The sequence below is a fragment of the Camellia sinensis genome, chromosome 10 (assembly GCF_055761805.1).
Source record: "Camellia sinensis isolate YWXY chromosome 10, ASM5576180v1, whole genome shotgun sequence".
Taxonomy (NCBI): Eukaryota; Viridiplantae; Streptophyta; class Magnoliopsida; order Ericales; family Theaceae; genus Camellia; species Camellia sinensis.
In genome coordinates, this window is record NC_138970.1 from 37,354,784 (window position 1) to 37,373,571 (window position 18,788).

Below are 18,788 nucleotides of genomic sequence, written 5' to 3' on the forward strand. Positions count from 1 at the left end.
TCATTAATAATTTAGGTAATTTTATTATTGTATAAGAGAGCAATTATGGATTTTATTTTTTTAATTAATTTTGTTAAATAAAAAATTATAATAAGGCGATATTTATAATTTTTCAAATCATAAGAAATAATCTATATTTTAAACAAATTTCAAAATAATATATTTATAATTTATCCTATTATAAAATATTAGGTATTTATCATCCGAGGTTACTTAGGTGCCGTTTGGTAACACTTACGTTTTCAGTTTTCTATTTATATTTATAAAAATTTAAAAAACTCAAATAAAAACTTGTTTGGTAAAATTTTTGATTTATAAATCAGTAGTCTCAGTTTATAAATTTGGCCAAAAAATGAAAACACAAAAAATGTGTTTCCGTTTTGAATTTTGAGTTTTTTTTTTTTTACCACCCAACAGTAGCCACCACCCGCCACCATTTTCCACCACTGTCTTCTGCCACCACCACCCACCCCCACCACCACCTACCACCACCACTCACTACCCACCAACCACCACCCGCCACCACCACCCACCTGCCACTCACTCACCACCACCACCCACCCCTCGCCACCACCACCACCACCCACCTGCCACTCACTCGCCACCACCACCTACCCCTCACCACCACCACCACCACCCACCACCCACTTATCATCTACCCGCCACCACCCACCACCCGCCACTACCATCTACCGCCCGCCACCTACTTGCCACCACCACTCACCACCTACCTGCCACCACCATCCACCACCTGCCACCACTAGCCACCCACCACCACCAGCTACCTGCCACCCACCCGCCACCACCACCCACCACCACCACCACCACCATCACCCGCCACCCACCACCCACCTGCTACCACCACCCACCACCGCCGCCGCCACCACCACCACCACCACCAGCAGCTATCCACCGCCCACCGTCACCACTTTCCACCACCGTCGTCCGCCGCCACTTGCCATTTCTCACTCTTTTTTATATTTTAAAATTTTTTTAAACATTTTATCAATTACCAAAAGCGTTTGTAGTTTATATTTTTCTAAAAATAAACAAAAATTAGTTTATAAAATTTTTGTAAATATAAATTGAAAACGTAAACGTTACCAAACACGCCCTTAATAATTTTCCATTTAAGGAACGAATGGCATTGTTGCGTGTTGGGGTTGTGATGAATGGTGGAAGAGGAGTTTGACTGGTATTGGAAATATGAGGGAAAGAGAAGAAAAAACCATGATTGGTTACGTTGCAATTTTATATTGGCTCACCGTAAAATTGGAATTCTCTACTTGCAGTCGTTTAAATAGTTAAATCTAAACCGTCAGATCATCTTAAAATATATTTCTATCATTGCAAGTAAGAAAATAAGGAAATAATTCAAGTAGAGGATCTGGACTCGTTCATGGTACATCAGTATAAAATTTGGGGTATACTATATAAGCACACTTTTTGTTTTTTTATCTTTTTTGGATCACATTATATCTCTACTTTTTTATACATCTTTTCGTAAAAAATCAAAAAGTATAAATTTTTTTTTATAAAAAATCTAATTTTTTTTTATAGTACAATTATTATATTTTCAAAATATTAATTTTTTAAAATTATCCTTTAATAGTACAATTTTTTTAAAATATTAATTGTCATAATTATATTTTTTATATTATTAATAAATTTAAAAATAATCAAAATAATAAATTCATATTATTTTATTTCTTAATTTTTAAAAAAAATTAATATTTTAAAATAATAATAAAAAAATTAATATTTTAAAACAAAGAAAATACAATTATATATCAATTAATACATATGATATTATTCGCTATTGTGTTGTATTGACTACTATTGAATTATAATATTATTCGCTATTGTATTGTATTGACTAGTATTGTATTGACTACTGTAATTGTTGTTTGCTCCCACCCACCCACCAACCACCACGCCAACTCTCACACGAAAAATGAGACGCGAGCGATCAAGTAAACCCCCCCAATGTCACTTTCATCACGCTCTCGCTCTCCTTCTCTGTTCAATGGCAACTTTGTCGCCTCCGTTCCTCTCATTATCACAATCTCACACTCAAAAGAAAAAACCCATCTCAGTCTCATCACTAATCTCTTACTGTTTTACATCTATGTATATATATATATACCCACATAAATGCACTTACCCAATTCTTTTCACATGAATGAATCGCTATAAGGATTCTTGACTAGGGTTCTGGATTTTTATGAGGTTGGGTCTTTGACTCAATTGTTGGTTATTATGTATATATGAAAGTGTTTATATGATTGAAAATTGGGAATTGGGTGTATTGGACTGAAAGAGAAGACCTCGTCCAGGTGTTTTTAGTAAGTGAAAGCCATGAATTTCAGTTGCTTTGGAGGATTCAAATCTTGTAAACAGAAGACTTTGGCACAAGAACAAGGTAAGGACATGAATTTGATTCTATGGATATGTATCTATCAAACAATTCCTTCAACCACCGACTCCATCAATCTTTAGTGACTGTATTGTGTGAATTATTTTGTTTATTGAAATTCAGTATCTGTTTGATGCAAAACGTCTTTTTCTCTTTTCTTGTTAATATTTAGTTTGTGATGTTTTTGAGTTAAAAGAGGTGAAGGATGGAAAAATTACCCGGTCCAATTGTATTTGTCCCAATTTGATTCTAATAGAAAAAGGTTTAGAAGAGCATTGGGGAGAGGAGTAAGTAGGTCAAAACTGTCAGGGTCAGGATAAGTATGAAGTTGTATCACTAAAATATTTGAGTTTTAAATCAAGAACTTGCGCCCAAAACCCAAAAAACCCCTACCCGTTGTTTGAACTTAATGGCTTGAAAAGAGACAAGAAATGGTTCATTTGGTGCAATAATTCAATTTGGCATGCATTGTTTGGTGGCTTCGTATTTGTGGGGTTTCGTTTGGTCACTCTTTGGGGTTGATTGGGTTCAACCAAAGGGGGTATTGGATTTGCTTTGGGCTTGGCGAGGTGTCCGGCTCGGGCTTCGACGTCGGCAGGTGTGGTTACTATGTTTGATGTGGGTTGTTTGGTTGGAGCGAAATAGACGCGCCCTTTTAGAGGTTTTCATGGTGTTTCTTGGTTACAGAATCATCTTCTTATAGTTATGTATAGTTGGTTGGAGGGGAAGGTAGATCCGGATTTATTTGTTTTTTTAGACTTTCTAGATGAGGTGATTGGTTAGCACTTGTTTTTGTTCTCCCCAAATTGGGGTGGCCTTATTGGATTTGTTGCATCATCTTGATGCTTTCTCAATAATATTTTATCAAAAAAAAAGGGTCTTTTGACTGATCTTGTATATGTGTCTGTTTCAAAAACCTATTGGGTACCCATTTCAATTAAGTGTTTAACAATGGGTTTTTCCTAATCTATTTTGATGGAATATAAGGTCCAGAATATTTGTTACTACGTGGAATGCATATCAGACATTAGTGTTTAAATATTTGAACTTTAGCTATGATGTACTTTTTAACATATATATTTTTTGGTGTCTACAAGTTAATCTATACGAATGTCTAAACTTGAATCGTATATTACATGTGCCTTGATGAAATATAGTTCATTGCTTTTCAAAGTATTAGCTTCAGGTTTGTTTGGAGACTCACCTCTATGATCGCCTAGTTTTTGTTAACGGTTAATCATTATTTGAAGGTAGTAATCTAATTAAGTATCTACGGCTCAATGTGCATTGTGCTAGGGATTAGGCTAAGCCAAGAAGACTGAAGCCTGCACAGTGGTCTCATCCTAATCTATATAATCATGGCTTAAACTGTTCAAGTTCAGCTGAACATAGTGTTGGGCCTGCCTAGCCTTGTATGTTGCTTCGTAGATTGACATTTCCTCATCCTATAAATTCTGCCCCAAAAAAAATTTGTTAGTTTTTAATTTGGACGACATGTGAGAAAGTGATTCTTAAAAGACCATTCTGTTTACTAAAATATATCATCAAAAAGTGCCAAAGCACATAATACAAGTCCACAGGAAGGTTGCATGGACAAGAAGAAAGCTATAGGAGACCTAACTAAACCAATTGTACCTTTGAAAATCAGTAAAAGAGTTCAACGAAAAAGAAAATTTCTGTGAACCATAGTGTTTTCTCTTGTCCCATGTGCAGACCATAAAACTTGTAAGGTTCAAATTTGCACATTTACCTTCAGTTTTTTGTGTTGTTAAAGAATTACGATGCTATTTGCAAATATTTCCTTTTGTTCTATTTGTAGTTTCTCCTTAATGCTCTGCACAATGTATTCACATGCTTGTGTATTTTATTTGCCTGTCCTTGTTAGAGATTTCTACCAACCATGTGAGGCTCTTTTCGTATAATTCATTGAGATCAGCAACAAAGGACTTCCATCCATCGAGCAGAATAGGCGGAGGTGGTTTTGGGGTTGTCTTTAGGGTAAGTGAATGAAATTATGTTGTACTAGTTAACTATGTAGTTACTTTAGCATCTCTTGCTTGACAGAGGGTAAGAGAAAATAAAATTTTAGATTGCTTGGTACCTCATATATGTGCAAACATGCTTGTGCAGCCAAATTTTCCCATTTTCTGTTTTATTCCCTCTCTTTTTTTGGATTTGATACTTACCAGGGATTTACTACATATAAGTGCAGGGAGTTTTAAGGGATGATACTCATGCCGCCATCAAGTGTCTTTCTGTTGAATCAAAACAAGGGGCCAATGAGTTTTTGACAGAGATTAATTTGATTTCAAATGTCCGGCATCCGAACCTTGTTGAACTGATTGGTTGTTGTGTCGAGGGAAACCATCGGATATTGGTGTACGAATATCTTGAGAACAACAGCCTTGCTAGCGCTATACTTGGTAATTCCCATAATGTTAAAATTAGTTGTTACTAGGTGGTTCTGATTTTGGTTCTAATGGATTAAAAAGGAAAACATAAATCATAAAATACAGTGTATGTACTAAAATCAAAACTGTAAGAATAGAAATTTAAGATGACTTGTGGTTCCACATTTTCACTCCATAACCTTTTTACTGATATTAGTAAAGTATTTTTTAGTTAAAGGTTACCTCAAGCCAATTGTGGAATATGGGGAAGTGAAGCAACCGGGTTCCTTTTTTCTTTCTTTCTTTCTTCTTTTTTTTTTACTTGGTATAATCTATCTATATTTATCTGTGCTTGACAAAAAAAATAAATTTGCTTTATAAATTTGTATACACACATATGTATGTATATGCTAATATAATGAGTTATTTCGGGGCAAACAAATATCTGAAGTCTTTCGTTTCAGGTTCAAAAGGTAAACGTGTTCCTCTGGATTGGCCTAAGAGAGCTGCTATTTGTATGGGTACGGCTTCTGGTCTTGCATTTCTTCATGACGACGCAGAACCAAATATTGTCCACCGTGATATAAAGGCCAGCAACATACTTCTTGATGAAAGCTTCAATCCAAAAATAGGAGATTTTGGGTTGGCAAAACTTTTTCCAGACAATGTCACTCATATTAGTACTCGAGTGGCAGGAACAGTGTAAGCATTATTTTTTATTGCATTTCATTCTTTTTATGTTGCCTAGGTGAACTACCTGAATTATGGCCCTGTTGGGAAATTAGTTAGCTTAGATGATGAAATAAAATTTAAACTAAAATAAATTTAATTCACCCAAAAAGAAATAAAATTTAAACTAGAGTCTGTAGGTACAGTATAGGGTTGCATTATTTATTTTAGGTCGCTTCCTCTTTGATAACTGTAAAACGGGTATAGCTTGCTCTTTCTTTTACAATGGTAGAATTTTCAGCCAGTGGTGTGATGCACAATTTTATTATTTGACAGAATATCTACTTTAGTTCCTTTACGCTGTGTTTGGTTGGAGGATTTGACGAGGGATTTGGAAAGGGAAAGGGAAAAGTTAGGTGAAATGTGAATAAAATGTACCTACATTTCACCTAGTTTCACACACCTTTTCCTTTTCCCTTTCTAAATCCCTCCCCAAATCCCCCAACCAAACACAGCATTAGACTTTTATTTTGGTTACTTGCTTAATGGGAGGAGTAATTGTTGGCTGCTGATCCATGGGATGCACTCAAGCGATGCATTATGAAGTGTGTGCTTTAAGTTACCAATGGCATGTGTTGGTCTTTCTTAAAATTAATTGCAGCGAATGTGCCTTACCTATTATTTCTAGCAATGTTGGGAAAGTTTGAACTTGGTATAATTTACCTAATGACATGAAGAGGTTATGGGTTCGTTTGGTTTGTATTTCTAAAAAATTTTTGGGAAATTTTCTCTACAAATAAGTTTTTAAAAGTAATCAAACCAAACAAATTTTCCCAAAAAAATTTCTCAAAACTTGTAAACCAAACAAGTTTTCCAAACAAATCTCTCTCTCACACACATCAAATCAATCACTTTTTCCAAAACTCTCTCTCAAAATAATTTTCCAAAACATCTTTTGAAAAAAACCAAACCAAACAACTTTTCGTACTTTTTATCTCTAAAACACATCTCTCAAACACAAACCAAACATACCAATTTTTAAGAAAAATATAATGGTGGTTCGCAGTATAAATGATTCTTTCAAAAGATCTGTTACTTTGCTTATGTGCTATATATGCACAATGTGATTATTATTTGCATCCTTATTATCTTTTGTACCATGGCAAGGTAGAATTCTCTGCTCAGCTATGCTATCCTCTCCTCTCTCTCTCCTTTTTTTTTTTTGTTTCTTCTATTTGTTGCTTCCTCTCTGTATCTAAATGTTCATTTAAATTCTGCAGGGGATACCTAGCCCCTGAGTACGCCTTGTTAGGACAGCTTACGAAGAAGGCAGATGTGTATAGCTTTGGGGTACTTTTACTTGAAATAATAAGCGGCAGAAGTAGTAGTAAGGCAGCATTTGGAGACGATCTGTTGGTTCTGGTGGAATGGGTAGGTTTTGGAATTATTATCTTGATTACACTGACCATTTAGCAATTTTATAATTTATTTATTTTATTTTCAAGAAAACATGAGAAAAAATGGAAAATGTGGGCCCCGTGGTGTCTTATCACTGCTTAATTGGAGGAGCATTTATGAGATTCAAAGTCATCTGTTCTTATCATAAAACTTCATATGGTGCACAATATTCATACCATCCATTCAAAGGGAAAGTGATTTTGTATTATGTGCTTTTTCTGTTCATATTTCCAACAAATTTTCAATGTACTTGGGGAGCCTATTGATAATTTAGGTCCATAAAATTGGAAATTCTTCCCGTTGGATGACTTCTAATCTCAAATTTGAAGCCGTCCCCAATTTTGTGTTCCACATTCCTCTTCTTCCTACACCTAGTCTGACGTCTACATAGAAACGGCTGTGGAAATTATGTCACTCTGTTAGAATTATGCAATTTCATGACACCCGACTAGGTTTCGCCTATGTATCTCTCTTTTGTACAAAAATAACCTAGTAGAGAATTTGGGAATTTAGGCTTCATTCAACTATAGATGTAATTATGTAATCCATCTGTGTATATGAACTAGGGACCAAAATCTTTAGAAGTCAAAACTAAAATGACTATTATTTACAAGTCAGTTATTTTTATACATGTGTTGACATAAATAACAACGTTGTTGCAGACATGGAAGTTGAGAGAAGAAGGTAGCCTTCTTTCCATTGTTGATCCCGAACTGGCTGAATATCCTGAGAACGAGGTAATACGGTTCATCAAGGTCGCACTTTTTTGCACCCAAGCAGCTTCTCACCAAAGACCGAGCATGAAACAAGTGGTGGAAATGCTTTCAAAAGAGGTTCACCTCAAGGATAACTTATTGACAGAGCCGGGGGTCTATAGGGCGCATACCTCTCGGGGTTTGGTTGGTACTAGTTCGCATGAGACATCATCATCGACAAACAAAGGCAAGCAATCGATAAACCCTTCTGAAACTTCAATCCAGATGGATAGCTCTCACAGTGTGACACAGATGCTTCCTAGGTGATATACATCATCCACCGTGTGCCGCGTAAATTTATATTATATTTTAAACTATTGCCTTGTTAGTCATAACCTTTTAACTGCCCTTTTTTCTCTCCCCTCATAGGTGCCGGTAAAATAGTCTGCTCTTTTGGAGTTTCTTCTTCTTCTATTCTTTTTGGGGCATAGTAAATTTTTTGTTTTGCTCACCATGGCTTAACAGTTGTATTATATTTTTTGTTAACCTAATAAAAATGATTTGGTTGCCACGTGTCGTGTGTTGCATACTTTTCTTTCTTTCTTTCTTTCGTTATTTATATATTATTATTATTATATATTTGGTTTTTGGTAGCTAGCAGCAAGTTTGAACTAGTTATTTGTTGGAGAGAAAAAACCCAATAACAATGGCCAAAATGAAATTGTTCTGATGATTGAGGTCCAATCCATTAACAAATGGAAGTTTCCAATTTCCTTTCCATGGAAAATGAGTTTCCCATCTATAAATTGTTCTCTGACTGACACTGAAAAATGAAAAATTCAAACAAAAAATTGGTCTGAAACCTACCAAACAGAAACATTGCGTGAAGATATGAGAATGTACATACAATCATAGCATAAAAGATGCGAGAATATACAGATATTTTTACACCAAATAAGTTTTTTAGTGTTTTTAAAGGAAAAACAGATCCTAAAAACAAAACCAAACACAGTTGCAGCTCTAAAACTACTTAATACAGACTTTCACACATTTCAACGTCCAATATAACACAAACTCAACCTCTCTGCTTAAGGCTGCAAACAGTTTTCTACAAACAGAATCAGATATATATCACATGGCTGCTTCACTCTCATGCAGCAGCTACAGCCTCAGGAGCTGCAAGCTTGGGAGAGGCGGCAACGGGAGATGATGGGCCGGTTTTGGCATCTTTCTTGGTTTCCGAGGACGGTGATGGTTTAGGGTTCATGTGGGGAGGTGGGTTGTGCTTGAGTTTCACAAGTATATGACGCATCCTTGAAAGATCAGTTGGCTTTCCCGGCTTGGGGCCTTGGATCACGACAATGGAAGGCTGCTTTTCTTTCTCCTTCTTCCCCCTCTTCTCTATAGTCGGGACTTCGTTGGGGATGAGCTCTGCAATTGCTTTCCAGTAAGTCTTGTTGGCTTCTGTGTGGAACTTCTCTTGTCTTTCCAAGAATAGCTGCAATAATAATAAAGATCCAAGTCAGGGTAGCAGAGATGTAAAATTTCATGGTAGTTGGAAATATCAAAATTCAATTCAAATATAATTTCTATGATCTATATGGTCCTGTATGCATCTAATTTGATCAAAAAACAGAGAAAGGTACCAAGTATATTTTCATTTTGAAACTTGGATATCGATGTAGTTATATTTTCCATAACTTGATGAAGTATATTAAAATTCTCTCCATAAGATAGCCTTTCCATGGCATAGTTATAATTTAACAACAAACAAAATTCCATTTGAGCTGATTTGGTTGAATATGCAATTTTCAAAAACTGTGTTGGGCAATTTCAAATCCAACTCATGAATCCTGTGCTCCCAAATGCAAGTTATGCAGCAAAATATAGAAATTTATCTGTGCTTCCCGTAAAATGAAAATATACCAAACAAGTCCTAAATTCTGCAATTTATTTCCCCAACACAAGCATATCTAGGAAAAATAGCAGCTCAACTCAAAAACATCATTAGCCAAACTAATTATCGGAACAACAAAATCAAAGTCAAATGATAAAATTAAAATGGTAATTTTTTTTTCTCTCCCAGAGATTACCTTCTCCTTTTCCCGGTTCGCAGCTTTGTTGTTCTCACTTGCAAGCTTCTGCCTCCTGTAGAACTCAACTTTGTATTCATCAGCTTCCTCGATTATTTCTCTCAACATTTCTTTCTCCCTCTTCTCCTTCTCCTCTAATTTAATCGCGTTTTGCCTGCCCATACATTCACAATCACAGCAAAAACACACCACCAAATCTGAGAGATACATATAAATATCGGTGGTACTACATGCACCAATTAGTATACTAATTAGTGTACCAACATATGTTATAATATTATTACTGACCCTACCTATTATACAAATTACAAATACTAAAAACTTCTAAAATTATGCACCTGTTAGTATATTAATTGGTATATCAATTGATATATATAGTATTATTCTATAAATATTTATAAACATGTGCAATATCTCATATTGATACTTATATTTAGGGGTGCTCGCGGTTTGGTTTTGAACAATTTGTTTTGCGGTTTGAACCCGCTCTCATATGTGCGGTTTGAAAAAATTGAACTCGTAACCACCATCAGTGCGGGTTGCAGTTTGTAAGGATAGGGTTCACGGATGTGCAGGCCGTTGCGGGCGGTTTGCGGATTGAAATTTTAAAAAAAAAATTATTTTGGACATTTTTTTCCCCTATTTTGTAAATATTTATTTTGGGCCCTTTTTTTCCTATTTTCTAAAATGATTAACATTAATAATTAATGAATTAAAATTTATAAAATTAAAAACACAGCAAAATCAATTCTTAATACAAACAAATCATTCAAAATCCTAAACTTTTAAATAAAATCATAAACTAACACAAGCACATTTTTCAAAATCTTAAACTAAATCATCAAAATCATTCACTACAAAATAATACAATTAAAGTAAAATCATTCAAAATCCTAAACTTACCTAAAAGTAATTCTTCATTAACTTTTACATTCATCCAAAATGCAATAATAACATAATAATAAATTGTTGTCAAATTTCATTCAATTCAAATCAATTAAATAAAATAAAAACATTTGCAAACTCGTAAACTCCATCATAAAAAATAAAATAAGTGCAGGTGAATTCTTGTGGGTGTGGGTAAGACCCGCAACCCATTCGCAACCCGCAATAATGTCATATTCCAAACCGCATCTACCCACATTGTATCTGCAAAACGACCCATTTGTATGCGGATCGGTATGAGTTGATCAGATTGTGTGATTCGGATAACTCTATGCTCAACCCTACTTATATTCATAATAAGAAGCACAAACACAAACACTCCGATGTGTAATACATCTCATACTAATATTGTTATATATGCATAGCCTCGTTTAGAAATATATTATTTTAATAATTTTCTGTCTTATTACGAAAAAAATATATAGAAAAATAATGAGAGTTGTATGACAACAAATAAGTAAAGTTTGTATCACCAAATTTACAATAGGATTTTAAGGTTAGGTTTGGGAAGATGGTTTGTGGCTATTTTAGCCACAAAAGATAAAATAGACTATTTTAATCACACCAAACAAAACATCACATTTAATCCATAATCATTAAACTCTTCTCTTACAAAAAAAAGTCAAAAAATCCTTCCCAAACCAAACTTTTTAACCCAAACTAAAATAATCAAAAAAATTAAAAAGTCAAAAAATCAACTCACTTCCCAAACCAAACCTGTATCACCCGTTACATATTGAATTGCCCATTATGCATTAGGATTTGGGATTTTGAACTTCTCATACCATTATTCTTCAACAAAACGGCCCGATACTATATAATGACTGATATTTAAAACCATGATTCACAATTATAAGAAAAATTGACCCGCCCCCCCCCCCCCCCAAAAAAAAAAAAAAAACTAAAACTAACAGAAACATATATAGCAATATATACATACAATTGAGTTCATAGTTATATTATCAGACACCATAAAAAGCATCAATCAAAGCACTAAAACCATAATTCACAATCATAAGAAAAATTCACACAATGTACACAAAACAAAAAAACTACAAAAAATAAAAAATAAGAGAAACATATATAACAATATATAAATACAATTGACTTCAAAAATATATCAGACACCAAAAAAGGCAACAATCTAAGCACAAAATGAATGGTAATAGTGTGTCATACGCATCAATTTAGTATGAGCTTATAGTAAATTCTTCACTGTTCAAATCCAAAATTGAAATCAGGAAATCACCAAGCAAATCATCATATACATGTGTGTATGTCTAATATATATATATATAGATAGAGAGAGAGAGAGAGAGAGAGAGAGAGATTGAAGATTGATATAAAATAAAATCGCACCTGCGCCACTCCCTGAGGGCAAAGCCCTCTTCCGGCTCCATCTCCGCTGGAGGGGGAAGAATTGGTCCGTCCGAGGCCACGAAACCACCGTTTCCATTCCGTTCCGTCGAGAACACGTCATCTTCTTCGGCCGGTTCCATCACCGACTCGCCGTCAGCAAAGAACGAGTCAACTCGCCGCGAAGACAATCGACTCTCGTCGTCGCCGTCGTCTAACGGTGGAGGAACGGCGGCGGAAGAGCCGGTGAACGATGACATGATGATGCCTCTCCGACTCTCTCTCTCTCTCTCTAGGCGACAGTTTAGTCGAATGTCTTTTCTTCTTGTTCTCTGCTGCTAATAAATGATTAATTTATTATCACAATTTTTATTTTATTTTATTTTTAAACTATCGTTTTCATTTTAAAAAAATAATTATATAAATAAATCAATAACTGTTAAAATTTAATTGAAATCAATAACAGTTAAAATTTAATTGATTAAAAAAATTAGAATTAGTTTAACATCTTAAATTATAATATATATATATATATATATATTTTTTTTTATAATTTTGAACAAATAAACTCAATAACTAATTAATAAGTGTTTGATTGTATGATTTAAATTAACTAAATTATAAAATTATATTTTTTCATTACGGCTCATTTGTTTCGGTATAAAATATTTTTTAGAAAAAAAATTTGGAAAATATTTTATATAGAAAACTTTTTTAGAAAATATTTTCTTATATTTGGTTGTATCTTTAAAATTAATGTATTAATAGTTGTATTAGTGATGATGGCAATAGTGACAGTAGGGTGGAGGTGAAAGTGGAGGTGTTGGGGGTGGTGATGGCGGCAGTGGTGTGGCAAGGGTGATGGTGGTAGTAATGAGGTATAGATGGTAGTGACGGTGGTTATGGTGGCGACGATGGTGTTGAGAGTGGTTGTGGGGTTCCTCTTTAAATAAATATAGTAATACTAAAATTTTAGCTAAATTTATTCAGAAATATCAATATGGGCTTACATTCATTTCATACTTATATTATATCCGCATTATACCAATTGAATCTCTATCATACACACATCTCATTCAGACAATTGAATCTCTATCATACAAACATCTCATTCAGAAAATTCTAGGCTCATATCTGGGATAGTAACTTTTTTTAAATAAATATTAACTGTTGATATTGAATTCTAAACATTTTTTTGTTTCATTTTTATTAAAATTATTCATCAAAATGATATGAGTACAAATTTGTAAATAAAATGTTCCATGAGTTTTAAATTTTAAAATGATAATACTTATAACTCAACATATCATTTTATATTTGTATATTATAATGGGAAATTTTATGAGATATATACACTCTAGTTATAAACTTTTTGATCTTTAATCTATCGTTTTATTAGTTATAATTTATTGTGATATTAGTTATGACATTATTTTAGTTATAATCTAAGAATTGTTTATTATACTTATGTAATGTTTGATTATAACTTTTTGGGCAAATTACATATACCCCCTCGAGGTTTAGCAAAATTACAAATATCCCCTGAGGTTCGAGAAATTACAGATACCCCCCTGAAGGTACTATTTGTATAACAAATTAGGGGGTAAATTGTTATGAAAATATAAACCTCATGGGGCAATATGTTATGAAAATATAAACATCAGGGAGCTATCTGTAATTTCTGAAACCTCAGGGGTATCTGTAATTTAGCTAAACTTCGAGGGAGGTATATGTAATTTGCCCTAACTTTTTTTTTAATTATGAGTCTCATATATTAAAATATGTCATTTGTAGTAATTAAATTCACAAATAGCCCAATCTAAAAATTAAAATAAACAAAAAAACTCACAAATAGCCTAACTTACATATGTGATATATACCATAATATTATCCCGTGATGAAAAAATATTTGAAACTCACAATTAAAATCTTATAATTTTACTAATTTGTCATAAATTAACTTAGATAATCTCAACTGATTTTTCAAGTCATTGTAAAAAATAAAAATTTTTAACAATTAATTTTTTAAATAATTTTTTTGACTTCTTACATAATAATATATACAAAATAGATAGAATAAATTAATTTTTTAATTAATTATTTGACATAACTTAAAAAAATATATTTTAATATATTAGTATAACATCCAAACCCTCTAGTTTCTGTCGTTTGCTATTGAGCACGAATTCGGCAAATAAGAGATTGACATGTGTGATGCACTCGTAAGACTCAGGTACTATGAATGTGGCGTGCACTGAACAGCGCCACCTTTGATTTTCAAGTTGCAGTCAAGGTACGTGTCTGGCAGATTTTATTTTACAACCATGATAATATTAATTTTGAAAAATGCTTCGGAACCCACTGAGGTTCGACCCCCACTGAAATGGTGTGTTGTGACTAAACAAAAAAAAAAATTTTTTTTTTTTTTTTTGAGTTTCAGCCAGTGAGGGCTCGCCACCTCACTGGGAGTGCGACCCTCACTGAGGGTCTGCAGCATGGTCGTATGAATTTTTATAGTCTGAATAATTAAAATGTTTTAAAATAATATTATTTTAAAGATAAAATGATATTATTTTGATACATTCAAAACGTTTAAATCATACAAATTCAACTATCTAATATTTTTCTTTGTTTTATTTCTCATCTAATGCTTTTGAAAATTTTCAATATCTGTATCTTTGAAATATTTTTTTAGGAATTAAGACATTAGGCCTAATGACTACAAGACATTAGGCCTAATGTGGTGTGAAGGAGTTTTTTTTTTTTAACAGAGAAATTGAAGCACAATAACAAACTAAGGTCTCGTTTGGAAATAAATTATTTTGATAATTTTTTAATTTTTTATAAAAAAATATATAAAAAAAATAAAGAGAATGATGTGACAATTTATAATGACTTTTTATAGTGACTTTTTATCTTTTTAACTAAAATAATTACTCCCCAAACAAGACCTAAACGACATCGATCAAACAGGCAAGAACAGGAGAACAGACAACCCAATTAGGAGGGAGTTGTTCAGATAGGAAAGTTTTCACCCCCTAATGAGCCACCTTGTTTGCAGACCTAGGAACCCAACCCTCGCTCTACCAACACCTTGATGTCATTGATGATCACCCCACATTCCCATGGAGAATATGTTTCAGTGACGCTTAAGTGTATAATCAACTTTTTTTCCCCGTTAATTTCCACATTTGAAAATTCAGTTACTTGAGCAAATAAACAAGCCCATCGACATGGGAGAGCCTCGCCTTGCATGGAAGAATTAATGCAAACTTTCTTAGGCTTATTTTGGAAAGTAGGTTATAATCTGTTTTTCAAATTATAACACACTTCTTCTCTCACAAAAAAACTGATTATAACCATCTTTCCAAAATAGCCTAAACCCATCAAACACCCTCCCCTTGAAATCTCGCAAAACAGCCACTTCCACCTTGAAACACCTAATAGCAGGGGGTTGCCAACCACCTTTTCTACGTAAACCTCTCTCAAATGAATGAGGTTGTTGCCTTCTATTGTGGTCCAAAGCTCTTTCAAATTTAGCCATAGCTACTCAAGCTTGATATAAAGTCGAGGAGGGCTCTACAATTTTTTTTATTAAACACAAAATCATTTTTCTCTTTCCAAATAAACCACCCATACCAAGCCACTTTGCTAAAAAAAACATTATGATCCGCATTGTTTTTTAGGCTCTTCATTAAATCTCAAGACCATTTCAAAACCAAATTAATATCTCTCTTACCAACCTTGTAGTTTAACTATCACGAGCCAAACCCGCCCCTATAGGTTTAGTGTCGTAACTGGCCAGTAATCCTAAGATTACCTACGGCCTCTGAACAGATTAAACAAAATATAAAGGGCTAATGGAAGCAAATATTAAAAATATAATTGTCCAATGAGTTATGCTGGCTTATATGGGACATAAACTTTAATATACAATTACATACATATATCACAACATCACTATTCTTACGCCAACCGTATACAGATAAAACAAAAAAGGACTTAGCCCTATATACAAAATAAACAAAAGACAAGAAGAACTTGAGCCTTGATCACAAAACATCTTTCTAGGAACTTTCTCGTGAGGTGCAATGGTTGGCATGACAAAACAGAACCAGACAGAAGCCCTCAGGCCTGATCTTGCATTCGCTCACCTACATATATATACAAACAATGAGCTAAAGCCCCGTGAATAACATTAAGGTAAAGAGGTTAGTGAACAAATTCTGAACATATCATATTCATAAAATAGATCATAACAGAATCAGTTCTCATATCCGAACATAATAATGGTACATCTAATAGAACATATCATATCGTTATCCGACGAGAGTAATCGGTTCTGGATACCGATTAAACACATAACCACTTTGTCAAGTGGCTAACGAGATCTCGTAATCACATATATATTATGGACCCGCATTAACATGCCGTAATAGATTTCAAATAGGACATTTGTTCATGTTAACAAAATCACATTTTAGAAATTATAACTTATCGAATCACATTTGGAACATAATTCATATGAACATATCTTTACAATAATATTACTCATAGTGGGCTTCTATAAACAGTCGTTCGGTCTCCAAATCTCGACCTACAATTGCAAACGTACATAGCACAAAGCATGACTTATTATTACACATCCGTGTGGCCAATATGGCCTAGCTTTTCTACATTGATTTCTTGTCTTTTATATCACATTGCTTATACACATTGAAACACACTTTTTGTAATCTCTTAACTTATTCTATTTCTTTCTTAGCGTGTTTCTAATTCTTATCTTAATTATTGTGACTTAACCATGGCTTAAGAATGCCCAAGATGGAATGAGGATGCAAATATGTACTTTGAAACACTTAACAAAATTTTAAAAAATAGGGCAGTTTGCTCAAGCACAACTATGGTCGGTCGAGCGAACCCCTTGGTTTGCAAAAGTTCTGAGAGCTCTCGTTTTACGCTCGAGCTCAGCTTCCTTCGCTCGAGCCAAAGTTCAAAACAAAAGGTGGTCGCTTGAGCGCAGGTTCTGTCGCTCGAGCCAAGATTTATGTCTGCAAAACTTCTAGGAGCTTGCATTTTTCGCTTGAGCGGTCTGCAAATTTTCTGGGTTTTCCAGAATAGAATTTGAGCTCCAAACATGCAATTTCAAAGGCAAACTCATGCATGCTTTGTCCAAAAACTTGGAAACACGATAAAAACTCATATACAACTTAAAATCTCATGAATTTAACCAAAATTGAGTTCAAACTTTCATGCATGTAAGTTTTATAAACCATTTTTCTCCAACTCCATGGTTTTTAGCAAAACTAAGCTCAAAAGCTCCATGCATGTGAGAAATCCCTTTCAAAACATGACTTTAAACTCCAAAACATGATGAATTACATATGCATGTACCAAATAACTTACAATAACAACTTAGATGCTCAAGAGCAAACTCAATCATGGCAGAATTCTTCATATTTATGTACGCATGTGAAGCTATGACATTTTCTTGACTTCCTCTAACAAAATACTTGCAAATGATCATGTATAATCCATGAACTCAACTTTAAAACACATAATCTTCAAGAATTGAGGGCTAAAGGCTTACTAGAATCTTGGATAAGCCAAATTATTATAAATCTTAGAGCTTCTCTTTTTAATCTTCAAAAATTAAGTTTTAATCCTTCAATTTTCTCGCTCTCTCTCTAAAATGAGAGTTCTCTCTCTCTCTAGAAGCTCTCTCAGATTTTTGCACTCAAGAATGACAAACGATGAGCTCAAATGAGCTTTAAGGCTCTATATATATAGCTAAAATGGCATAATACAACAATTAGAACATCTGGTCAATTAAATATAACTTAATTAATCAAACTGAATCAATTTTTAATTGAACTTACCAAAGTGTTCTAAATATTCTAAATAACGTATCGATGTAATCAATTTCAGTTTCGAATGCCGATAAGGTTTTTGATTTTCAAATCAAAATATTTTTACGAGTAACAAATAGAGAGCCAAATAGCATACAAAATACACAATTAGCACATAATTCCATTTTAAACACTTAGTTAGCATTCTTAATTACAGATTAGTAGTTAATTACGGATCGGAGTTGTTACATTCTCCACACCTTAAGAAGTTTGGTCCTCCAAACTTGAGTTACCATAAATATATTAGATGCGGATTAGCGTTAATATATATATATATATATATATCAAAATTTTGTCTTTAAAAGCCTTATTTTTGACTTTTCTGGACGATTTTTTAGCAACTATCCTCATGACGATAAAAATTGATCTCTAAATGCCTTTTGTAACAAAATTTTTACTTTTAGAGATCAAAATATTTAACCTCTAAACTTCTTATATGTTGTAGTGGGGTGATGGCATGTAAGAGAGTGTTGGGGATGTGCAAAAGAGGGAGAAACGCCACAATGGTATGCATGACATAGAGGGTTACATTAGAGGGTGAGGTGGGACTAAGGAGTGAAACTGGGAAAGGGTGGTTGTATTTAGTGGTCCAATTGGAAAATATATTTTACAAAAAGTTTTGTTTTTAGAAAATATTTTCATATGTTTGGTTGATTTTTTAAAATTAATACACTAATGGTTGTATTAGTAGCAATAAGGTCATGGTAGCGATGGTAGTGATGATGGTAGTGATGATGGTAGTGGTTGGGATGGTGGTGACATTGGTGGTGGATGTGATGGTGGTAGAGATAATGTGCTGGCATTGATAAGATTTTAGTTTGAAAAATGTTTTCTACGTTTTAAAGTTGGAAAAATAT

The 18,788-nt window shown here is 33.7% G+C and overlaps 2 protein-coding genes across 3 annotated transcripts; one reads left to right on the plus strand and one right to left on the minus strand.

Moving 5' to 3' along the window:
• Positions 1 to 1,893: 1,893 nt before the first annotated feature.
• LOC114274410 (cold-responsive protein kinase 1) lies at positions 1,894 to 8,199 on the plus strand. 2 transcript variants are annotated; one of them, XM_028216324.2, is made up of 7 exons: positions 2,007 to 2,229; positions 2,337 to 2,422; positions 4,302 to 4,414; positions 4,629 to 4,839; positions 5,271 to 5,508; positions 6,756 to 6,906; positions 7,596 to 8,199. In XM_028216324.2, exons 2-7 carry the CDS (start codon positions 2,359 to 2,361, stop codon positions 7,953 to 7,955), a joined length of 1,137 nt encoding a protein of 378 aa, XP_028072125.2. In that variant the 5' UTR covers positions 2,007 to 2,229; positions 2,337 to 2,358; the 3' UTR covers positions 7,956 to 8,199. The 2 variants fall into 2 exon arrangements, with proteins under 2 accessions (XP_082747378.1, XP_028072125.2); XM_082891252.1 differs by having other exon boundaries at positions 1,894 to 2,422.
• A 308-nt stretch (positions 8,200 to 8,507) lies between these two features.
• On the minus strand, positions 8,508 to 12,381 carry LOC114274411 (clathrin light chain 2). The gene is made up of 3 exons (XM_028216325.2): positions 12,026 to 12,381; positions 9,722 to 9,875; positions 8,508 to 9,126 (listed from the first exon to the last, which is right to left on the minus strand). The coding sequence occupies exons 1-3, from the start codon at positions 12,280 to 12,282 to the stop codon at positions 8,779 to 8,781; spliced, it is 759 nt and encodes a 252-aa protein (XP_028072126.2). The 5' UTR covers positions 12,283 to 12,381; the 3' UTR covers positions 8,508 to 8,778.
• Between the last annotated feature and the right edge of the window lie 6,407 nt (positions 12,382 to 18,788).